The sequence below is a fragment of the Neodiprion lecontei genome, chromosome 1, assembly GCF_021901455.1.
Source record: "Neodiprion lecontei isolate iyNeoLeco1 chromosome 1, iyNeoLeco1.1, whole genome shotgun sequence".
Classification (NCBI taxonomy): Eukaryota; Metazoa; Arthropoda; class Insecta; order Hymenoptera; family Diprionidae; genus Neodiprion; species Neodiprion lecontei.
Genome location: NC_060260.1, coordinates 7,688,635 through 7,714,867, shown reverse-complemented (window position 1 = coordinate 7,714,867; position 26,233 = coordinate 7,688,635). Strand labels below are relative to the sequence as shown.

The following is a 26,233-nucleotide window of genomic DNA, read 5'->3' as shown; positions in this document are numbered from 1 at the left end:
GGGGATGAAATAAGAGAGGAGAGATTTCGAGAGAATCGCGAGAGGCAGAGAGAGGCGAGAGAATTATAGCAGCCTCTGGGGTGTGCTTTTCAGCTCAAGCTTCTTCCTACCCCGGTGAACTTCCGGCGGTAAAACAAAGCGTGTATACATATACACATAATTCCAGTTTCTACACGGTTGCGAAGGGGGGCAAGAAACGACCCGAAACGCACACCGAGCTGCCTGGGTCAACAAAAGAAGAAATCGAATTTCTCGATTGAATAACGATAATTCCTCGACCTCGGGTCGCAACAAGTTTCCCTAAAACTTTACGAAACTTGTCTCTTTTTTATTTTCACCTCCGGGGCGATACGGTCTATATTATATACATACACATGTACAAACTTACGAGTGCATACACGTATATAAAACAAGTATATAAACTTGGAGAGTCGCTGGAAAAGTACAGAAGAAAAGAGAAAAGAAAGAAAGAAAGAAAGTAAGAAGGTAAGAAAGTAAGAAAGAGCAAAACAGCCGCATAAAGGAAAGGGAGGAAAGAATCCTATCGTCGTTCAGATCAAATGCCCGATTCGTTTTCGTCCTTCGAGGAAGCGATTCGGTCGACGTTACAGCAACGAAAGTACGTATACAACGGGTGTTGATCAATATCTCGGATTGCTCTTGCGGTAGTCGTTTCGCATTATCCCCGCATCCCTTGTGCACTGCCGTGCCTTTCGGTTCAAGTTATCGGTTTGTTTTTTATCCACCTCATTGCACAACAAGTTGACTTCGATCCGTCTTCTATACAGACATTCTCTACGGTCTTGTGTACGGAAAATCGACGGAGTACGAACGGCGCATTGAAAAAAATTTCATTTGTTACAGAAATTTCTAGTGAAATCGGTACGTTTGAAATAACGATTCGAATATTTTTCAAATCGCGAGAAAGTGTCGTGCGTATAAGTATTCGGTGTGATTATAACTGACGATACTACATGTTCTGACTAAAGCTGCGTTGAGTCTAATATAGCTAAGTTGAATGAGTCTTGAATGTAAAATCAATTTATCATTGCGTCATGTTTAAATTATTGCAACATGTGCATTACATAAACAACCATTATGAAAAAAGAAAAAAAGGAAAAAACTGCCAATACATACCAAATTCTCGGAATACAATTATACGAAAATTAGTTTCATTTACAGTGGATTTCGGTTGCGATGGAAAGTAAAAACAGTCATGGATTTTATTCCAGTGACCTGCGCAACTAGAAATTTTCACTTCATACAGTATATAAATTCTCATCAGAATTAATCGTAGAAATTTCGTTGTTACAGGATGGAGTCAAGCCGCAGTGAGACATCGTCGCAAGGTGTGTGGGGGGTTGGTTAAAGAAGAATGAGAAAAATGAGCAGAAGATAAGAAGAAAAAGACGGAGAAAGACGGTGGTAGTAAAACACAGGAAACGTAGTTTAGGTGTAACTGTTACACGCCCCATGTGTCATCATGACCTTAAATCCAGATTAATTTATCCGTAGCCAGCGACCTGCTGGGTTTACCTGTGACGTGGATATTTACCAGGAGCAATAAAAAGTGAGATATTACTCGTCCGTAAATCGACGACGAGAGGTGAACGTTTCGCACCGATTAATCAAACGTGCGTCGAACGTCGATCATTTGGCTCTTTTGTAATTGGGGAAGAGAAATAAAAGAACAAAAAAAAAAAAAAAAACTAATCTTCAAAAATTTTCACAGTCGAATTTTTGTATGGTTTTTGAAAAAATTTCACAATCATAGGTACGAAATATTATTTGTACTGTGATTGCGGACAGTGTAATAAATCTAATAGTTTTGACTGACGTTTGGAAGATGAAGGTGATTTCGACGTCGGAATCGATGTATCGACGAACTTCCCGCAAGGGAAATGTACATACTTGGTTTCTCGGACGCGAACCTCCCGCAAGATATACGCCAGGCAACCTCCAGCCCATAAATGACATAAATAATTCATGACCCAAGTGTACGTATGTATTAATATGGCTTATTTCAGCTCAATATTCCATCAGGTGGTGCAAACGTACGTGATCGGAAATAACAATACCGAGACACGCCATCACGTGTCGCATCTTTGTTCACGTTCACCTTCGCATGTCGCATCAACTCCTTGTAACACCAATTGAAAGATTAAAGGCACAGTTCGGATTTGAATGAGATTTTACAGTGATTGAAACAACGATAAATATATTTAACGATTTGATACGATGGTGGTAGATCGATGCGATTTTATCGCTGACATCTACTTCTTACATTGACAAATTGTTACACGCGTAAATATACATACGTGTATATTTGAAATTGAAAGAGAGACAAACTCGTGGAAGAGGTTATACCGAGAGGAAATATGGAACAAGGGACATAAATTTGTTGATGAAATTAATTGCTGTCGGTTACTCTTACCCCACAAGCGCGAATCGCGAATATGCCTGCATCATCCTGAGGGAGAGATCCCGCTCCTTTATGTTGTACTGCAGAGACTGGTTCAGGGGATGGCCGAATACGTATTCGATCTCATCCCCGTGCATGACGCCCATCCACTCGCCCCAAAGATTCGTGCTCGTCCTCTGAAACAGAGAATTGGGGCGATGTATCGTATAGGAATGGAAATAATACTTGCGAACAACGGTTTCGTTGCCCTTGATATTTGAGTAGCGAGCGTAGTTTTTCGAAATCAGCTCCAGTTATTTATTTTATCGACATTTTCATACACGACTCAAAAAAACCATGTTATAATAATATGATAACGATGACGATGATTTGCATTCGCTAGATTTATCGATCCCTAATTGTTTATTTACCTACTTTTTTTTCTCTCCCCTCGTTTCCGACTGCAGTACACGTTACTTTATACTTATGCGGGTACGTGGAGGTATTATACTGTAAATATACCGTGCAAATAATACAAGTCAGAGAGAACCGGTTGTACGGGCAAGATGAGTTACAGTGCGGTGGTCGACGTGTACCACCTTTGAGCTTATCCGTCGTCGTCCGGTGCAGCAGAACCGCGTGAAAAGCTGAAAGTTTGAGATTTGACTGAGCGCGGTTTTGAATAATACATCCAGGCAGGGCTTCGTATGCCGGTAACTCTGGTCGAGAGCTGTATGGCCGAGTGAGAGTTAAGTTGCAGGTGAAATATTTAAACTGTTTACAACGTAGCTTCGAGCTGCCGGTGGCAGGCGTCCTTAGAAATTCAAGCTTAACAAAATCACTCCGAACATGCCGAAAGAATCTTTCAAGGAAAAGAATCGACGTGGTTTTAGGCGAGAAAATCGATCCCAACTTGCAATCGGCTGGAGAAAATAAAAATGTTTATTAATGAAAATGGTGACAAATGATTCTCGGAATGAACCACAGCGAGGAAAACGAGTACCAAGAGTAAAAAAAAAAAATCCGGAGCTTTTTCGAGCGCCGTAAGGTGAGTTTTTAATTTAAAGAGTTAACGGTAACGGATGTAATGAATTCGTGAAACCTTAAAAGCATCGAGTATCCTTTTTTTTAACTGATCTACACGAGCTTTTTGATAACTTTGTTGCGTTATTCAACGAAGGTATGAAACCTGTAATTATGCAGCAGCCGCGCAGTTCCATTCCTGCTTAAATTCCGACCGTCGGCCCGTTTGCAAATCTGTAACTCTGCCTCCTTGCAGTCCAACTGTTGAAATATTACCCGCCAACCGACAAAGCTCCTCTGACCTTTGAAGCTACGCCGGGATCTTATTCGGTTTCATCCCCTAGAGGCAGCTAGGCGGAAGGTAAGGGAAGCATAGGGAAACCGGGAGAGGAAAGCGGGATTTTCGCCACGGCTGAATATCGGATCTCTGCAGAATCAGCGCCTCAACGACAAAGAGAGATTCGAGGAATATTTTCACCGGGCTGACGAATTTCGCAATAATTATGCGCCCAGGGCCAAGCTTCGAGGCAATTTTCGACTTGGGAATTGTCTAAGCTCCGTTCGAGGCTGGTAAAATTTGTACTTCCGAAACGCGTGTAGGAAACTTGGATTGAAAGGAGGTGAAGGCAGGGGGATGAAAGTTTCGGAGGAGAGTCTCTCAGGTGCATGTCTTGCCATGCGAAGAACTCGAATAATGATCCTGAATAGAGATTGTGACAAAACTCTCGCGGCAAAAGTATGCGGCGAATTTTAAACTAGTTTCCGAAACTATTTTCCTCCCACCGTTTTTATCATCAGCTATCCTCGCGGGGAAGCGCGGAACGATGGAAAAAATAGTTGTCAAAGTTTATGGAGCCGAAGGAGTTTCCCGGCTCTCCGTACTCTCGGATTAACCCGAATAACTCGAGCGGATAAGTCGCATTAATTGAAACGCAGCAGCAGCAGCAGCAGCCAGTCTCAGCCGGCAAACGAGAAATCCCGATTTCTTCCGCGCCGCAGATCTCGAGCTAAATTGTGCTCGGCTCGTCGAGGACAGAGGTTATCTCTTGATCGTTGAGAGAGAGCAAAGTTTCGCTGTATCGCGACCGGGTGAAACGTGTTTCACCGATTTCACCCCCCAACAACTTTGCAAATTTTACCAGCCACAAATTAAACATTTACTCTCCGGGAGCAAAGTTACTCAAAATTATAACCTGCGCCCCTCGCCTCTGTTTCGTTTCCACAAAAATCACCTCCACGTTTTCTCTTCCCACCTATTTTATTCCCTTCCGATTTCACATTCGAGGATGATGAGTAATTCCGTGTCACGGTCGAGATAATCGTACAGATTGAGAGTTACTCGTTGTTGTCGAAATCCTATATCTTGGCATCATTTTTAACGATGTATAACATTGCTTTGTTTTCGAGGCACGAATAAGAGACTTAGCATCGTTATGGGTATGAGGATTAATTAACCGGCGTAAAAAATAAAAGAACGCGGTTGAAGTTCGACGCAATTCCGTGTATAATTGTCGTTTCAGAGCTTGTAAAGCCGGTAAACTCGTTCGCGTAAAACGATATCTACGCACTTAAATACATTTACGTAACCGATGGAGATTGGCAGATTTTCCGCAACTTTTCGACGCGTAACGGTGGGATTTTCGGAGCCGAGTTGAACGCGTTTATTCCGCAGGCTTTAACGTCGGATTACGAAAGCTGCACGACGCGAATAACCGTGCAGACAAGAATCTCAACGCGAAGGGCTCATCCGGTTTTATATATACGCTTTCACCCTTTTACAGCCTCGGCTTTTCCTCCCCCCGCCCCTGAAATTACCCTAATTTACACGAATATCCTCAGGTTCGAAGTCCAAAACTTGTATTACAAAGAAGGGAGACGTTTTTTTTCGTTCCTTTTTTTTACAATCCGTTTTTTCTTTACGTCTCCTTCTTTCTTCTAATCCGCGGCAAAACTCCCCCCCTCCCCCCCTATATTGCCATTTCTTTTCTCTTTCCATTATATTCCTCTCGGGGGATCGCACACGTGTGAACACGTATTCCGTTCTGGATATACCAGGAGAGTTTCCGAGAAGAAGATTCGACTTCGGTATTTCGGTCACGTAACCCTGGTGCCTTAAAAATTGGCCAAATAAAAACATTAGGAGTTCAGGCTGTGGCGGGCTTTTAGGAAAATCTACCTTTAAATAAAGTTATCGCGCAAGCCTGACTCGTATCGAAGTTCTATTTTTTTTCCCCTCGAAGTATACCTGATGTTTCAAAATATTTGTTTTGTTATTTCTTATATTCGGTATAAAAATCGTTCCAATGCTCGCAGAATTATTCTACCGCCAACTGAGAGGGGTGAAAAAATTAGCAGCTTTAAATTCGCAGCCTGCAGGCGACGAGCAGATGAGAAGTGTTCAAACGAGGAAGAAAGAAGAGCGTCGTAATGACAAATTAAACATTTTAATGACGCTACTCCGCAAAGTTGACGCCGAAGAAAAGTAGCCGGTGAGAAACTTGAAATGAAAGTTGTGCACACCAATTAAAGTTACGCTATGGTAGGAATGGTGGTAAATTTCACCTCCGCAGTAAGCTTGTCGCGTTACGCGTTCTCGTTCTTCCGGAAATTATATATTTTGCATCTCCTAATCCGTGAATAAACTTCCGCAACTCGAGTCGAGTACCTAGAACAGCGTGGAATTATCGATAGGGTTCGAATAGGGGAGGTTAAAGATTGCATGCAAATATGGTGGGAGTTTTCCTCTCGATTTTCCCTTTCAAAGACGAAATTAGCCCACGACTGGGTGAAAATAGTTGTTCGTTGCGAACAAGATAACGTAATGTTTATTCCAGTTAATTCGGTGTAAACAATGCCACAAAAGAAATTTTTCGATCCTCTTGGCAACTGGGCCAAAATTTTTCCGAAACAGCAGACTGTTGTTCTTTTCAAATCGAATTTTCCAAACTCCTGAACCAGTGTAATTATGAAATAGGTCATATATTTATACGCTAGAGGGAAAAGGTGCAGTTCGGGTAAACTGAAATTGACGAAAAAACATTCGAATCGTTAGGCCGTGGCTGTTGGATTTATCAACGAGTATTGAATAACTGAGAACGTCAATTCAGAAAGCACGAAAGCGTCGGCGTTGCAGGCCGAGCGTACGGAAATCGATTTTTCGTCACGGTGCTTCTTTTTTCCAAATTTCTTTGCGTTTTTTTTTTTTTTTTTTCTCGTTTCTCCGAATCATGGCAGAGTGGTTCTAACGTGATCCTGGATCTTTGATTTGACTAATTCTCGAGCACCGGAAGGCGGATGCTTAAATAATTCAAAGCGGTACGCGCGTCGCACGAAACGAATTTAATTTTCACATTTACACCGAGAATACTAATTCGGTCGATTCACCGTATAAACACACGCAGGGTGCAAACAGCACAAGAAGGGAAGGGTAGGTACACCATGTTTGTCGTGACAATTCGCGAATTCGTGCGTCTTACTCGTTTCACATTTTGCTTGTTCAATCTCTATTTATTTTTTTTATTTTTTCGTTCACTCCTCTTCACCGCTGAAAAGTTCGGCTTCTTACCGAGAGGGTCGAAGGCTGCGGCTCGAGGTCACCTTTGAAGTTCGTCATCGATATAAATGTCTCGGGGCTTCTCGGGGTGATTCAGGGGGTGGGATTCGGGTCTTCGAGGATCCCCGAGGGACCTCGAGGGTCGTACAACTGCGACGTGTTCGAAGCCGGTCTAGTGATTTATGCACGAGGCGCTTGGCAAGTACGATTAGCAGTGCTTCTTTCCCTCTTTTTTCCACCTCAACCATGTTCCTATATTTTTTCGCTCACGTGTTTAAACCGCCTCGGCTTACAGCTTATGATTAGCTAAAACTGCTCGTAACTGGAAGAAAAAACGAAAAAAAAAAAAGAAAAAGAAAAAAGAAATCGCTCCAACGGATACTTGCGAAATGATCCAATTATCCGTTCGGTAGCGATATCGCTCCGTGAAAAAATTCACCGATCAGTTATTTAGTGGAATAAATTCGTAACACCGGGCTTGGCCGTTAAGTCAGCGGTTATAAAGATGGAGGACTACTGTGTATTCGGTAAACCAGACCGTTGAACCAAAGCTCGCGTTTAAATACCGCGTTTAAGCTCAACTTTTCAAGTTTGTATATAATTTGCGTAAATAGTAAAAAGCCCGGCGATAAATCAGCAAGAGTATGAGAGAGAGAGAGAGACACTGTGAGACACGTTACATCGGTCCCCATGGATTCTCGTGGCAGAGGGCGCGTGGATTTTTTTATCCCACTTGAGGGAGACTTGGTCAAGATTTACATTATGCTCGAAGCGTTTAGCGCGGTGATTTTTTTATTTTCTTTGTATTTTATGTTTTTGTTTGTTTCTTACACCGTTCGTTTCTCTTAAAACGCGTGGTTTCGATGCTTTGAAAATCGATGGTATTGCGAGCTTACGATAATGGCTCGTTACTGCTACGTGTTCGTTCAACTTTCAACACTCGAGTCTCTCGCATCATCGACGATCCAATTAGCCCCCCTCCCCTCGCTCAAGCCTCGCTCTTCACTTCTGACCCACACGACTCAAGAATTAGCTTGTGAAATATTGAGTGAGCTATTTCAGTACATCAGCGGTCAGCGTGACGTCAGCTGACCGCTTTCGTATTTTGAGGTGCATTTATATTTCAAACGAGGTGCGGAGATAGAGGGATCATCTCGTGACCTAGAATTCTCAGGGTGCCTAGATTCCGGTGAGGTGAAAGCCGGAAAAAAAAAAGGAAGTCGGGCCTCTGATTCTCTCCGAGGAAATAATGTAGGGATCGCTCTCGAGTCTACCGAAACTCGGGAGAGGAAGAAGTGATCAAAGATAAGTGGAGGATTTACACGCGTGAGTGAGTTCGTTCCTACCCTCGATCCGGTAGCGACTACTTTTCTCCTTGGATACGTTCGACGGACCCCCGAGGCTTGGATCAAACTCGGGGACAAAGTTCGAAACGTCCCTTGTTCACGTCAAGTGAATTTCAACTCCGCGTGTAGCGTTTTCGTTTTCTTTTTTCTTTCTTTTTTTTTTTTTCATACAAAATAGATGCTACGGGAATTTGTTTCTTGTATACTTCTTTTTTTTTCGTCTCACCGTCTTCTTACTCAACGTTAATTATAATTGATGGTGATTAGGAAAAAATTGGATTCCGGAGGTGATAATTACTCACTTTCTACAGATGTATGCTGTTAATTTGAGACGAATAGCGTGGATTCACGCCGCCTAAAATTGCGAACGTGTTTTTATCCTTGCGTAGTAATTTGACTCGGCGGCGGTTACGAGACCTGCGGGTCTATAGGTATGTATACCCCAAGCAGGAGTAATTACGGTACAAGTAAAATTAACAGAAGAATCTGCCCGAAGAAATCCCTAACGATATATCGTTCCCAGTCCGGAGATCGGAATAAATGAGCTTTTATAAAAAGAAAAAAAAAAAAAAATTAAAAAATACACACACCCACATCCCCGATATATCGTTTCCCCTCTCGAGCGGAAAGGATAATGAACGGAAAACAACGTCACGATAAGTAAATACATGGAATTCCAGTGAATAAACGCAAATAGGAATTGAAAATAAAAAGCTCGTTACCGTTCGCGCAGCTACACAATGCGCATAAGGATACAATATGCATCGCTATGCATTCACACGCAAGTGAATTATCGAGTATCGATGGTCTGAATGAAAAATATCAATTACTCATCGTTACGATCAGACTGCAGGTCTGCGGATACCGTTCGAGAGGAGAAAATTCATTCGACAAAAATTTGTTGTATAGAAATATCATGCTCCGACTTTTCACAATCTTTCCTGGTTCCTGGATTCCACAATGTTGCACCGAATCGAAAAAAAAAAAATAAAAAAAAGCCGACCGAGACCAGAGGCACATAGAAAACTAGTATTTTGTTAAACTTTTGTAATTGTACCTTGAAAGAAACACATTTAAAATTGCCATTTTGAATTTTGTTTACTTTATTGAAAATCAACTCTTGCTCTGAAATATTTAAAAAGCTGTTTGATTGATGTTTGTCATTTTTTTTTTTTTTTCAATTCTAATTCGGCTAAACCCTTTAGCAGAAAGGAGGTACAAAATTTGAAAATGGACATGCAATAGCTGTCCGCTCTGGAAACCAATTAAAATCGTGGTGACGTCGATGAACACCGGTTTGCATTTAACCGGGTAAAAATGATGCTCGTCTAAACATTGACGCGGATTGGTATTGAAATTGACCGTGTAGACTTATGGTCAGGTGGTCGCGTCGCCGGGGTCCCATGGTTAATTAAAAAACCCAACACGCCCGGAATTGTGACGGTGGTAAAAATGTTCGTGTAAAAATGTTCGGTGATTCCAACGGACCGAGGGACTGCAGCTGCGAATTGTTCGCCCGTTAAACCAGCCGGCAGGCACGTGTGTCACGAGCGATCGTAATTCCTAATTCAACTCGAATCCACACACTCGTCGTCAGACTCGAGTCCCAAGTCGGGCAGGACCGTCGTAATCAACCCGGCTGCGCTTGCAATTAACATCGCTTGGATTCCAGGGGCCCAGGTGCCAACGCTGTCTGATCGTTAATGCTCCGCCAAATGACTCAAGCTCATTCCGATCTCTCTCGGTCCCGATTACTAAATAGAAACAAAGACGCCGAGGTGATTCAAGTTTTCGGTGTGCAGCTGCGCTCCTTGTGAAACTTTGTTTCGCCGAGGGGTGTGTCACCGTAGCAAAAGTTCACACCGCGTCATTACGTGTTTCGAGATTACTTACATTTTATAGAACGATTACTACGCATTACCTGACGGATGAATTTTGATTTCACTGAGTGACATGTTGTGATTTCTTAAGATTAGGCGACTAGTAATTATTATCTTGACGATTACTAATGCGGAATTTTATTTTAATATTCTCGATTTCAGTGTGATTTCCAAAAATTTACAAAATGATTTCGAATGATATTGACAGTCGCTTCGGTGAAACATGACATGCGTTTTAGATTTATAACGTAACCTAGATTATTAGGTAATTATGACTGTACGTGACATTATCACTTTATAATTGACATCGCTCGAAATATATATATATAATTATATATACACATTTTTTTTTTCTTTAAATTAACATCGAAAACAAGTTCTCAGTATACTTTCCCCTCTCCCTAGAAAATGCCCATTGAATGTGAATTTTCTTTTCTTTTCAATTGGCTTGTTTCACCGCACGACATCTCCTTGCCATACTACAATTAGGTGCCAAGTATCCAGCTGTCAAAACCTCATTTCCCTGCGTGTAAAATTGGACCGATACATCTGTATCGTGGAATATATAATTCAAGTGGAATGACTTGCAAGTAAATAGTGACTGGACTCTTTCTTCGAGCCTCTTTTCCATCGATACTGAAATTCGAATCCTTCTCGTCTATTTCCGCTGTTCACCAAGGTCTTCGATCATGAAACGATATAATCGTTATCTATCACCACAGCTTGCTTACGGGCGGGTGCTTGAGGAGTTTGAAAAGTCTAATCATCCCTCGCGGCTGCCTTCACCCTATATATACCCGCGGGACAAAGTTTGACTGAGTTGCTAGCCTTGGCTTTGGTCACGCCACTGAATAATATCGAGGCTATACAAACACGTCTCCGCATATGTATTGTCCATGAGACACATAGATGTATACAGAATACGGTCACGTCAACGCGGAGGTAACTAGTCGCGAGAACTGTCTGGTAAATTCACTGTAATCCGTAGTGACGTCTGGCTTCCGGAATAAACACACACACACGCAAACATATACCATATATTTGTATGACATATATGCACCACTGAATTATGTACCGCAAAAGTGAGACACGAGCACGAGCTTTAATTCCGGCACTCTTTCCTGCGGCAATTATAAAAATAATAATACAAGGGACTGACACGTAATGCGCAAATAGTAGGCATGTGTATACACGTATACACCTATAACCGCGTGTACGTGTAGGTAGAATTTGGAAATGGTGTGAGGAGCCGACGCGTCGTGGTCGCGGTTTCGCCCCTCACGCTCAGTCCTGAAGGACTTCTCGTCTCCCGGATGACCTCTGCCGACATCCACTCGACCGCATCCCCTCCTCGTGATCCTCTTTCTCGCCAAGTATACTCGTGTACGTAGAGACCATGCTTAATCAATTGGTCGAAAGTGCTGGTATACGGCATCCCACCTACAGAGTTCTTACACTTCGGCCGGTATTATTTATGAGGACTCTTTCGGGCCTTCGAGAATACGTCGGCGTTCCGACGATTGTATCTCGTGCCGCTTCCCTTTGCCCGACGATGAAACACTCCGCTTGATCTTTGTAAAATTATGCCTTTGATTGTGATTATTTTTCTCGCTTTGTGAAACATGCTCGCGAAGGGACAGAAAAGAAGAAGAAGAAAAAAAAAAAGAACCTGAGTCTTCACCGATTGGATGAAAGCTCGGTCACGTTTACCGTGCTAACTTGCACACCTCCCCTTCAGTCATTTAGTATTCGGGATAATTCTTGCGCCGTAAGCACGGCGGCAAAATTCATCGTAAAGAAAAATGCTTAACCCAAAAGCTGACGTGCTGAGCACACGTCGGTTTATGCAAGGGCACGTCGTCAAACAATATTCCGCAAAGCATGATTTGCAACACGTGTGTACACTGCTGAGGACTACGATTCAGAAAATCCATGAATTTAAACCTGGTGCCGGAAAGTTATTGCGAATGGCTACCCTGACTCGAACTGTATTAACGAACAGTTGATTCGCTGAAAAAGTTTAAAACAAATGACGAAAGGAAATGCAAAACCTCAGTACTACACACAAGTTTTAACGGACAGGCATTCGTTCATCCTTCAGAAAATTCCTTTGAGACGTCGAATAATCGGAAAGAATAACATTTTCCACAACTTGTTACAGGGTTCGTCACCCTTTATCGATAGATTGCGTAGCTCTTTTTTGATGCTTCACGAATTCACAGACGAAATTTGCTGATCTATTGATAATCATGGATGACCACGAGTCGACTACTCAAATCCAGATCAGCATCGAAGGTGAAACTGGTCTTTAGACATTTTTCATCGACACGACGTCAGAGGATGAGAGCGTTAATAACGAGATAACGATGGAGGCAATAAGGGAATGGAAGTTTGATTACAGTCTCGCTGTAAGTACGACCGATATTCGCCACCGCGATGCTTCTTCTCGTGCTCATTTTCCTCAAACGTTTCCCTCGAATCGTCCGGTACATTAAGGGTATAATAACAAGAGTAGATAGGCGAGTAACAACATATAACGTCGAGGAAATTGGTTTTCGCTATCTTCTTCTCAGTGTCGTAATCCCGCCTCGTTTGACACGTTTCACTTGAAGGGAATCTGCAAGGGTACGTAACGACGTCACGGAGGACATTTGCGGGGCTTCCTTCCGACGTATCCTTCCACTGAATTTCGACAACCTTTCCGCCGCTTTGTAAACCTCGTTTCCTTGTACCTACTCACCACCACCGGAAGACTTTCTGCTGACGACAAAATTCCGCGTGGCTTGTATACCCGGACTCATTGACTATTAGGGTTGCTAGTTGCTTACACGCCGCGAAACCCTCGCCGTGACAATGACGTCGTTAGCATAGCCTTGGTAGACCTCGAGAGTACGTTCTCCAGGGTTCGAGGTTCACTCCACTCGTTTTTTTGCGAATCGCTGAAAATCCGGTGATCGCGATCGCGCCGCTTGGTCCTTGTCGTTCCTTTTCCACAGCCAAATTTTCACCTCCCCCAATATTTCTACAACAAATCTGGCCCTACGATTGTCACATATTTTCTTTCACGAATCTGCAATCTTGTCTTCTCTCGTTCTTTTTTTTTGTAACTACTTACTCTCTGCATTCTTTTTTTCATTACTACACCTCCGATGTTTTTCGTTGTATTTCGTGGCTAATAAAAACTAATTCTCTCTTGCTCGCCGTTCCGCTCTCGATCCTTACTCTTCGTTCTTGTCGTCGAAATTATTTCCTGCAATTTAGGAATCAGCCCCGAAGATCTGGCCGAAATTCCGGCTGTATCTTATCTCCTCCGCACGACCGCCCAACCACTCGATCTTTCCGCGGCTTGTCAGTCCCGTTCGCAATCCGCGTATGCGACGCAGGACTTTCTCACTTCTGACGAGGGTTCGACAAGGTGCAATCTGGGCTAGGCCCACGGGTCCAGGACCAAACGCGGAGCTGGACTTTGAAGCCCGTCGCAAGATCCAGGATCAAATTGGAAGCTCGTCTCGCGGTTCGAGACTGACATCCGAAAAGCCTCGGGAAGGCTTCGGAACGTGATGCTACCCCTGCTGCCTCAAATTTTAAAGGAATCTGGTGTCACGGGCCGTTTGTATTCCGTTGGAAATTTTCGGGGAAAAACCGCCTAATCTTTTCCACTGTTTTCAAAATAGAAACGGACCTTGTTTTGACCTGTGAGTTTGTAATATGAATAAAAGAGTTTTGAATGTGGCGTGAAATAATTGTCTTCTTATTACGACACAATCCCGAGTAAAAAATGTTATTCATACTTGGCGAGGCCGATAGAGAAGCAAATCACGGTGAGATCATTTCGCTCTCTCAATTCAAATTCTCGCTTTAATTTCACCGAGTGGGTTAGCGTTGCTTTGAGTGTAATTTGTATAGAAACGAGCCGCGCGTGCAGGTTGCATGAGTTTTCTTCTGATTGTGAGATATAAAGAGTCTGTAATAAACAAAGGGGGGAAAAGTGAGAGAGAGGGAGTTGCAAGGGGGGTAAACGAAGCTTGGCTTTTCAATTAGTTATCGTTATAAGGTGAAAAGAAATAAGGAGTTCCATAGTAAAAGAGTAAAAGTCTTTGCACCGAATTGTACCCACGAGAATTCTGAATGTAGACCGTATGACTCTCAAGAATATTTCTTCCGTTTTCTTTTTTATTCTTTTTCGTTTTCTTTTTTTTTTTTTTTTGTTTTTTCCACACCACGCAATCTTTTATACGATTAGAAAATAATCTCGCGATTCATCTAGGGAGAATCTACTTCCGCTTATCCTTCTAGCCGGGAATTACACGCGCGAAGAAACGGATAAAAAAAAGTATGTGAAAAACCGTGCGTAAGGTAATTAAACATCCGCAAGGTGGCCTTTTGTCGGATCACGGGCGGGAAACGACTCGAGGGAGAATCGCCGACGCTTGAGTGGAGAATTCTCGATAAATTAAAGGACGCTGTACGAAGGGCCGGAGTTCGATGCCGCCGAACGTCCCTTTGGATAGTAAAACTGGATTTAACTCTGTCCGCTACTGCACGGCTTAACGGACTTTTGCAAAGGTTTCTCTCGTTTCGGTTATTGCTCGTGTTCCTGCGTTTCCACTTTCTTTCTCTCTCTCTTTCTCTCTCTGTCTCGGTCATTCTCTACATTTCTATATATCCCACTTTGAGACGAAGGAGAAGAAGAAGTTAAGGCCGAGCTGTTCAAAGTGGCGAAAAATATTTGACGAGGAAAACGGCGTTTCAAATTTGATCCACGCATACGAATCGGTACGAAATTCTACGCCACTTAAATATACGCTTCATGCTTTTTCAATTTTCAGAAGTAAAAGTATAACCGGAGGTATAAAATTTCCAACAACAATCATACGAAACACGACGAAATTGAATGAGAATACATGAATAATATTATGCAATAAACTCTTCAGGATATCTTATTAAGTTATCCGGGACTGTGATACGGGTAAGTATTACCAGAGTTTTGGGAGTTATTTCGATGAAAAGAAGAAACGAAAGCAACTAAGGATAATTAAAACTTTTAATATTTTTTCTTACGGTTTCAATGCGAATCGCGAATTTCTTCAATTTACATTAATATTATACAGCGCGGAGATAAATTCCGTATTCGTAAAATTCAAACGAGTCCAATTGCAAATTACACCGGATACGGTATAATCACGTCTATCCGCACGTGCAGCTGCAGTGAATTCTGTCAGAATTACGTGAAAATTATCCATCGGGCAGCTATAGATGTATATACATACATATTACGTGTATATACATACATATATACATATATATATTTTATATATATATATATATATATATATATATATATACATATATACGTATGTATATATTCGGTGTGATTATAATTGTCGATACCGGGTTAGTCGATAACGACCGCGATATTAATCTGTCCATTACAGTAGCTTACCATCAGATTTTCAGTGAAACAAGCTCTTGGAATTATTCTATATAACCGTTGCACACGCTTCACTATCATAAGCCTTTGTCACCCAAGAATGACGAAAAATGATTTAAGACCGTTTTAATTATTCAATGAATCGTTATTTGTAGATTGAAAACCCCGCTGTTAGACTTTACTAATGAAATATAATGCAAGCTATAAGTAATTACATTTTGTTGATTGCTGGGAAATTATAAAAGAATTGTTATTGTGTCATTAACGGTTCGCATACAGCTGTTCCAAATACAAGGAAATGTGAAAGAAGTAATTATTTAGTCTGGTTCAGCTGTTATATATTTATGATACGACACTCGTATAACGTTTTCTTATAATTAAAATATCTATCTAATTTATTGCATTACTTTTACGTTTGGAATTAAACGAGTCTTACGCGTCGTTTTATTGTTGCAATAAAATATATACCTGTAACTAGATTTTCTGTTCGGTCCCATTTTTACTTTTGCATCACTTTTGGTTAAAATAAACAAAGTATCGATTTCGGTCGAACATCATTTTTTATAAGTCCAACGAAGCTTCATGTTTTCCAACCTCCATAATCCGAAAAAGAGGTTTTTAAAAAACGTCAGTCTGTCCGAAAAACTCTCGCGATGATATCGGAAACGACTGGATGAAAAAATTCGAAACTTATAGGATCTTGCAATCAAATGATGGGCATAAGAAATTGTCATGTTTAATTCGAACTTCCGGTTTTGACGGAAATAAATCGATTTTTAATGTTTTACCGATAAGCGCATACTTTTTCGTACTTATTACTTTTTCTAAATAAGCGATCATATTTTTCCCAGTTTATATATTTAGTTAAACAAAAAAAAAAATTGTAAATTTCCAATTTTTCTTTCAAAACTTTTTGATTTGGCTGCCAAGTTTTATCAGTTTCATGGTGATGAATAGTATCTCGAAAAAACTGTTTTCGGGTTTATTTATTTACTTTTTTTTTTCATTCAGAATTAGTATATTTATCAGTTACAGTACTAAAGGGTGATGATTTTCAGGACTATATAGCAATTAAATTCGTCAATTACAAAAATCATTTTTCTCTCCTCGATATAAAAACAAAATTGTTATTTGCTAGTCAATTGGTAAAACTTGTTCAATTCTATTAAAAAAATTTTCAAATATCAAGTGCAAAGTAGCGATTCAAAATGTTCGATGACTGCAAGTTAGAAATAATTCACGTTCAAATAGTAAAAGCATCCGCATTCCCCCCTCATCGCCGAAAAACAGGGACTTTCATATTTTTGCAGAGTAAAGTCAACGCAGCCGGCTTTCCTTACTCGGCCGCAGGTGCGAGAATTGCGTAAATAGGGCGTAGAAGACGCGCGTGGTCTGTTAGGGATCCTCGGTATTTACACATTCCTGGCATGGCGACGCGCATTGCGGACGCCGGGTCAAAGTGTAATGGAAGAAAGGAGGCCGGGGCGATGTAACGAAGAGGGGTTACGAGGGGGCGGAGAGATTTAACCCTCTTGGAGATTAGCGGCCCGTAGTGAATCCCCGAATGCGTATATAGGTATGTACAAGCATAAGGGTGGTCCCACCGACGCCTCGAGCTTATTGAAGTAGTAAAGACCAGATTAGGGAAGGCAAGACGCGCGCCTAGTCGAGATGTAAAACGACCCCCCTTCCATTCCTCCCTTCCTCCGCATCGCCTAGCCAGAAATACCGACTTGTCGAGGCACACGTGACTGTGCCTCTCCCTCTCCCTCTCCCTCACCTTCACCCTTCTATACCCACATCGAAATGCACAAACCCGGAGATTATCGTCAGACTAAGCTTCCTCCCAGATGCGGGGGTAGAAAGATTGGAGAAGAGAACGGAGGGGTCGTAGTGACATCTCTCAAAGATGCGAGAATCTGTTTCCTTGATTTAAAAAAAATAAAATAAATATTCATATTTATCACAAAGGGTCGGTGTGTGTAATAGTGAAAATGTAGAAAGTTTGCATACCGGATTGAAATACACAGAACCGTTGAAATGATTGAGGATACAGCAAGTCGAAATATCTACCCAACAGATTCGGCAGAATTCTGACGGTTCTACAATTTGATGTTTCTGTATTTCGGCCCTTCTGTTTTCTATTCTTTCTACACTTTTATCCCCAGTCTTAATAGTGGAAACGTTCGGTTGAAAACCTCGTGATAATATTGACGATTCGAAGTTGTTGAGAATGAATTAATTTCCACTTAGGTATATAAAAAATTACATGGTTCATTAATTTGCCCTAATCGAGCAAGTTTTATTAAATTAGCTCAAAGTCTGTAATTATCCGTCTAAACAGGCTGAGAAAATTTTTATTCGTTGTATTTACTATCAGGTTCTAGTGAAATGGGAATCGTTAGTATTGTAACGGTTTAAATATTCTGGGAGCTAGGTCGAACATTGATTTATCACTAAACGACAATTAAATTATCGGATTAAATAAAAGAACGTATAGTATTATACGAATGACGACAATAAAAAGGATAACTAAAACATACGAGATTTTCTGCTTAAAGCTACAAAACTCGTATGTAACATATTTTACTCAAAACTAGTATTTTTCGTCTATGGTGAGTATTGAAAACAATCAAAGACTGTACAATGTAAGCGTAGTACTTGGCTTTGTGATTCAGCTCATGAAATTCTTGGATCTCCTTATCCCAGCCTTAAAGTTACGATCATTATAAGCTTCGAATTACAACCGTACCAAGTTACAAGATGTATGGAAAGCCTTTGAAGCGCATATGAACGGCGCTTTATACATTTTTAATCCACCGAAATAACGTCCCTTGTTTCACGCACGTGGCTCGTTTTCCCGTATCTATTCATATTCAAGTTCCTCCGTTGCCGAGACTCGGCAAAATGTCTTTTTCCTTACTTTTTCACTTACACCTGGGTACGATAATTACGAGTATTCCAATACGGTTATAAATAATGTAAAAAGAATACCGCACTGCTCCGTCTGGCACACTTTACAATTTATAGCGGCAGTATAATTTAATTTTCACACGCGTTTTACGACCTGCAGGCTAGTAATCAGGAGGAACAGGTGTTTTCCCTCCAAGCCAGCCGTTGCTTGTGTTAACAACTGAAAACGAGCGATGAACCGAAAGCGATATGAATATCGGCAGTCAATAATGAAGGGTCGCAATATCGCGGGATCAAACTAACAGCAAACGCGGTGCGGATTATTAAAGCAACTTGAGGAAAATACCACGCGGTGGAAAAGAATGTTCACTGCGAGTAAAATACAAACGTGAATTAAACTTTTGGTCAATCTAACACTCTGCACCATAACTTGGTGTTGAATTTCCAAACTGATAGAAAAAATTGTTCTACGATACTGGAGGCCACTCGAGTATTAATTAACGCGTTTTTAGTAAATTTTCGCATCCCACCCCTAGTGATAACGATTGGTAACGTTTCCTTGTTTTACCCCCTACTGTTTTTTAACGTTAGTTGAAGTTCTTAAAAAATTTTATTTGCAAATCGATTCACTACCCGAGAATAGAAGAAATACCATTTGCAGTCACATCCCGATCAATTTATCCTTACTTTATTATGTGAATTATTACTAATTCTTAACACACGTTGACATGTTCAGTAAAACGTGAATTCGTTATCCATCTAGTATTAAATACATCGTATATTGTCTTTCTTCTTGAATGCATGCAATAAACATAATATTTGCGACGATATTATTATCGAGCAATTCATGCGTTATTGCCGCACCCTTTTAAGGAGAATTTTTTATTATTCCGAGGCAGGCGGCGTGTTGGTTTTGAGCACGTACTTCGAATTTCCTATGTTGGCTAAGGCTTGCCTGGAATGCCTATTACCATAGAATAACACTAGATAACGTTTCTCTGAATGGCATACCCCTGTCTTAGCGTTAGCTAATAATTGAATGGCCCCTAAGCGCGGACCAGCCAATTTCGATCGATTTTATGATTAAGAAAAAAAAAATAAAAAAATGTCCCAGTGTATCCTTTCTTTCCTTCAAGTATCTGGTCCGTTGACCAAGCTCTGTTTGCGCTGACATATGCAGAAGGTAAGTGTCGAGCAAAAGGTGCCAATTAATCGATTAATTAAGAAACTCGAAGGCGATGTCGCGGTTAAGGAAGTAATACCGGTCGAGTGGCTTGAGAACTTGACTCTGGGCTATGACAACGAACAAGCAGGATAATGGCGGAGTACAGATCCGGCAGCAGCATCGACCGAGCAACTCTACACGTTGTACCTACTTTGTCGAAGACTCACTACGAAGGGTCAATATTGCAAATGGTCGATATATCGAAACTTCAAACATGCGAAAATAAAATAACGAAAGTTGAAATGTTCGAAATCTTGATTTTTACATGTATCACTGATTAGTAGTCATTCTAATAAGTGACACTTTCGCAAATCAAGATTTGGGGAACCGAGATTCTGAGATATGCATTCCCCTCATAGCCCGCGAGCGGCTCTATTGAGAGGTTCCACTGTAGACGCGCGTTCTTACAGTAACCACGGATTTAATCAGTTATTACAAGTAATCGGCCAAATTTTTGTAATAAATCGGTCCAAAATTGTTATTTTTATTACCAGTTATTACGAGGTAGGTGTGTAGAGTATTTATCAAGTTATTACTTATTTCAATTCACTTCCAAATTGTTAAAAATCTCGTAGAGTCATTCGATTCCAACTTCACGATGGCTCAAGGTTAGTCTCTACAAATTCACTGAGACACTTTATTTTTAAACACGTGGCATCGTTAAATGTTCAATTTCATAACATTGCGCTGATTCGACGATGATCAATAAATGACAGTGTTTAATCACCTACTGAAATGGTCTTTCGAATAAAATAATAGTCCTACAATAAAATCGAACGAATCCGTTAGATTTTGAAATAATTTGGAGCTATTGGAGCATCGACATCTGAGTTTTGTTTTATTTTAGTTTTCTTTTTGGATACCAGTATTTTTCAATAGTATTATATTTGTAAATAAATATTCGTAGCTGACGAATATAATAGAATATAACTTGATATATATTCAACGTAGAAGAGCCTCGTGATAAGACTGATAAAAAGTGTGCGCAGTCCGTTGGTTAACCAACCTTTTTAACCAGACGACTAATTTCTTGCGGATTACAAGGGTAACTCCACAGCCAGATTATAATTGTCAGCTGCGTCGAGTTGTCGGGTTCAATTGCCGGTCCATAATTACAAAGATAAGAGAAACCGGAGCTTATCAAACTAGACCAAACACGAACAGCTGGGACGCCGAGTCTCTATAGACAATTCTGACGAACCTGCGGAGGATTGGGTGAATAATGCGAAATCATTACCTCGTTCGCGATGGCGTTTTACGATCAATCTCATTCCTTGAAAAAATTAACACAAGTTTATCGCTCCTATACGTACAATCTTCTATTCCGAGACAATTTTCCGATCCCCCATTATACGTAAAAAAAAATCTTACTCCCTTCTCGGACGCAAATCAACCAACTGGAATAAAATACATCGCACTTATACAGTAAGAGATAAGTAATTGTCTCTCTCGATATCGAAATTGGGTAAAAAACCTGCATTTTGTACATATAGCGAAGGTAGTAAACAATATGCCTGCGTAGCGGCGGATCGACGTCGAGGCTTTGGAATGTGGGTACACGGAGGAAATGATCAAAGCGACGTTGAGCCATCTATGCCAAGCCTAGTATTATACCTATGCTGTTTACGATGCATCGTCAGACGTGGTTATGCATATTAATAGCGACACGAGGTACCTGAGAGACCCTCCGTAAGGTTGCAGGAAGGATGGCGAGGAATAAATATTTCCGACTAGGTTTAATAACAAGCCGAAGGTGTAGGTAAGAAAAATTCGCCATCGTTGGAGCTAATTTTTAACCTCCTCCACCCCTCCCCCCCCCCCCCCCCCCCCCTCCCTTCTGACAGTTTTTCCGTTTTACTTTATTTTTCGCATCCTCTCTTTCCTTCGAAGGTGGGCCCGTATTTAACCGACGAGGGTCGGTAGGTTCGGTAATTTTTTTTCTCCAGTTTGACAGCGTATAAACCGAAGAACCGACATTATAGATATGAAGAGGGAGTCTTAGCACGAGTTACGTGTCGTGGAAACAGAATCATGGTCGAAGGAGTTGCCGGAGTGTTTTCCAAGTTGAAAGAAAGTTTTCGTAATTTATGAGGCCTCTTCAGCTTCTCGTCGTTAAATGACGCGACGGAAAGAAAAAAAACACCTTCAAACTTTCGTCCGAGAGGTGGAAACTTGCGATAAATATAACGATGGATATACCCACGCGATCTTATACAGAGCTTTGATTAACGCCTGCCGCTTGAACTTAATTCTGCTGGAAAACTTTCACCCGCCTTTGCCATTTTCGCGATCCGTAATCTTCAACTTTTATCCATACTATATCTGTGTATACGTAACAAATAAACATATGATATATGTGTTACATTAATCGCGAGCCTGCGGATCCTCGAATGAGTTTGCAAAATTGTTTTAAGTCTCTTGATGACTCACTTTCTCATCACCGACATCTTTGACGACGGATATTATTTAGAGTGAAAATACGAATCCAGCACTCGCAACTTTCTTAATTCTTTTTCATCTTCATCTTTTCCGAACTACCCTCTCTAAATCACTAGAAATGTATTTCTACAACAATTTTTTCTTGAAAACACTTCATCGCAGTAATTCACGTAAATAAATAATAACACTGGTCAACAGTGATTTTGTTGCCCTTGATATTTGAGTGGTCTTGGTAAGATTTGATGGCAATGATCCTAGGAGTAAGCGTAGCGTTTCGAAATTGGTTCCAGTTATTTATTTTATCGACATTTTCGAACATGACTCAGACCAGCAATATTTTAACGAAAAATTCAATTTTTTTTGGCTAATATCTAAAGTTTATCATAAAATACTACAAATCTGAACATGAACCAAAAAAGTTTTGTAGTTTGAGAACGAAGAATTTACGAACAAAATCATGATTATATTAGAAACCATCCGTTCCCTTAAACTACTACATTAACATAAAAACTAGAGCTAATCTAACACAATCGTGATTTTATTCGTAAATTTCTTTTTCTTCTCACGAGCTGTGTAATCCAAGATGAATTAAAACGTCGAGCCGTTTTTGCGCAATGCGTAATTCGCAAATTTTGTGTAAAATGAAGAATGAAAAGGAGGCTAAAACCCGGATGATCCATGAGACCGCAGGGGAGTTTCAGGCCCTTGCTAATCAGCCTGGCTTCTTGAGCAAACCCTTATCTCGGACGTGCGTGCCATGACCGAGGGCAGGTGTAAGAGGCGAGGAACGTGTCGGAAGAGAGCCGCCGGAGATTGGGAGGCTGCGAGGAAAGTTGCAGGAATACTCGAGTTCCGTTGGTACTCGGCGTACCTTGCCGAACTATAAACCGCGTTTAGGAACGGTTACACTTTTCGAGCCGTTATTAAGATTAGGGAGCGCGCATGAATAATGATACACTCTTGGGCTGAGCCCGCTCTTCTTCCTCTCGGTTTCTCTCTCTATCTCTCTCTCTCGCCTATTCTTCCCCACCACCATTACCGATAAATTACCAAGCCCGGTAATTACTTCGGCCCCTGTAATTCTCACTCCTCGCACTCTGTTTAACCGAGTACATTTTACTGGACGTGCAGTTTTATTCGTCGTAAAACGCTGCTGTATTCCTATATTTCCTTGACATCAAGAAGATTTTAAATAGATTTTCGAGGAATAGTTACGCCCTGCTATTTCTCACCAGGTGGTAAACATCTCACTAATTTCTAATCTATTGCTTAAATATCATTTTACGTAAAATGTTTCGCTCAACTAACCGCGTACCGCGATAGAAACTTGAAGAAAACTCGTCGCGATTTCGGTCAACAGCATCGTTGGGCGGGATTTAAAGCTCGGCTTTAAAAGCTGCATCAGTATGGAACATACAGGTATAAAACGGATCGAATCCCGGGTCTCCGATTGTTCTCGAAAGAAGTGACGCGTGGCGCAATAACATTTCTTCAACGGAATCTTCCCCACGACGCCTTTTACCCCGAAAGTTACGGACATTGCAGGATCGACTCGAAGGGAAAAAGACGAGGCTTCGATAGACGCCGTCTTCGCTGCAGGGATCAAGTAGTGAGTGCCGAGTTTAGTCAGACTCGCGATCGGCGGTCCGAAAAATCGATTCACGTTACGAACCTGCAGCAACAAAGTACAAGAAAATCGAGGCTATTACTTGTCACTTTTATTCGCCAAAGGAGCTGGAATAAAGAAAGAAGCAATTTCCTTCAAAGCCCTTGAATTTTCGCGATACTTTTTACCCCTGGTCGGTACAAGGGAAGAAAAACGAACTTACATATTACATATTGATGCTTGGGACATGAGGTATGCGGGTAATGAAAATACGTAGAGTGGTAACATGTTGCCGAATTATGTTTTCATGTCTATTTTTTTTATTTTGAACGAGAGAGAGGGAGAGACGAGCGTAGTGGGTAAAGCAACGAGAGTCAAGGAGGCATTTGGTTCTTTTTCGAGGGTCGAATCAACGTCTTATTATACGTGTACGGGTTTGGTCCAACAAAGTGGAATGGGCGAATAGAGAGGGAAAAAAAAAGAAATATGCAAGAAATGGACAGTTGAGACGGGCAGAGGGGAAGAGAAAAGCACGAAAAGTACCAAACACAGATTCGCATTTACATGTCAAGCGGCGGGGGTAGGAAAAAAGTAGAAGCGGAGGCTGCGGATGGAGATATTCTTCGATAAAGTTGAGGGTATGCAAGATGGCGGAAGCTCGCTCGTCTCTCTATGCGCGTTACGCATACATACGTACAATACATACATACACGCAAGTATAGTATACGCCGCATATATTAACAATAGCTCGCAGCTTCCATCTTGCTCCGTAGAGCGTTCTTCCACGACCCTGAAGACTGTTTTTATTAAATTTCTTTTCTTCAGAGAAACGCCGTCGCGATATTAAGTTCGCTCCCTGGAGTGCAGCGTAACTTATCGCGGTTGAACGAGTTCGAGAATTATTATTGCTATTCGAGTGAAAACCTCGAGGGGAGGGAAAATTTGTTTGTAAACAAAACGCGAAGGCGTCACATGATTGTAATATACTGAAACATTTCCCGGTAGCGGGGGCAGGAAAGGTCTAAACTAAACTATAATAAAAGAACCGATAAAAAAAAAAAGATAGAAATAAAAAAAGAACAGAGTAACACTATCGCAAATTGTGCTTCTATTATTAACTCTGTAAACTGCCAATCGAAAATCGCGTGTGTAACACAAGCTGAGCCAAGACTATAAGACGAAGAATATCTGCACCAGTTGGCATTAGGTATATATATATATATATATGACAAATAGGATTGTATTTTCCTCTGCATGCCTGCACGAAAGGGTGATAAGCTCGACATTCGGAGGCTCGCGATTTCAGACGAGAGTTTCATCGTCGAGCATGAAAACTTTGCAATAAAAGAGAAAAAAAAAAAAAAGGAAAAGAAATGTACTTGTTATTTACTCCTCGAAATGCCTGTAACCGCGACGGAAAAAAAGAGCGGCGACGTTTTTATCGGTTGGTTTTTTTTCACTCTTTGTATTTTTCACATTTGTAATCACCGGCTGGGTTTAACCTTGTTCTTTGACCTGTTCTACTCGCGCGGCGTTTCGCTTATAGAGATTAACTTCGGGGTTTAATTTTAATATGCAGAGAAACACGCAACCCCGCTGCAATATAGGTAGAGAACAACCGTTAATTCGATCGATAAGAAACTTTCTTTTCTAAAACACATTCTCTGCTGTATATATACGTATACATGCGTGTACGTACGTACACTCAAAAGTATATATATATATAAATATATATATTACTTTTCATTCTTTTTTTATCTCAAAACTTTTCACGGGTCATTGACCGATAATGGAGAGGAAGTCTCATTGAGACCTTGAGAACTTTGACAATTTTATTTCCTGTTTACAACAGTTGGATCAATTGTTGTTATTTCGATTTGGGTATTTACTAAAAAAAAAAAAAAAACATAAATCAAGGATTTTTCAAACAACGGATACAACGTAACTCTGCCGCGTCTGAATTTCCCTCGTCCGTCAAATCTGAAACTTCCAGCCGGGTTTTCGGACGACAATCTTTTGACCGCCCGACAGTTTTGTGATTCGGTAAAATTTTCGGCAATGAAATTCAGCGCGTGTGTCACTTCCAGAGAGTTTGATTAATTCCACAGCCAGCTTGGCAGGGGCACATCAAACAAAACCCCAGCTTTTGTGTGGGAATGTGGTTAAAGTAATGGTCAGACCAAAACCACCGCCGTCGCACGCATAGCTTCTCTATTGTATTCGTAAACGTACCTGCATGCAGTCAAATACCGCGGTTACAAATAAAGCTTCGGCCAGATTTGTCTCGCTGTTAAATAAACAGCGACATCTCTTCACGTTCTACTGTACGATCGTGTACAGTTAGCTGTTCTGCTTCTAATTTGGCAAATCGAATATCGTTATGAGCGATGAGTCGAGTATGCGTAGGTTGAACAGG

At 41.1% G+C, this 26,233-nt stretch overlaps 1 protein-coding gene across 3 annotated transcripts in view; it reads right to left on the bottom strand.

The window, feature by feature from the left end:
• LOC107225972 (acetylcholinesterase) overlaps positions 1-26,233 on the bottom strand; it is a 122,004-nt gene that overhangs the window by 16,288 nt on the left and 79,483 nt on the right. For all 3 annotated transcript variants that reach the window (XM_046729998.1, XM_046729999.1, XM_046729997.1), the window contains one exon: positions 2,435-2,598. In XM_046729998.1, the coding sequence (XP_046585954.1) occupies positions 2,435-2,598 (164 nt within the window). The remainder of the gene's footprint in view (positions 1-2,434; positions 2,599-26,233) is intronic.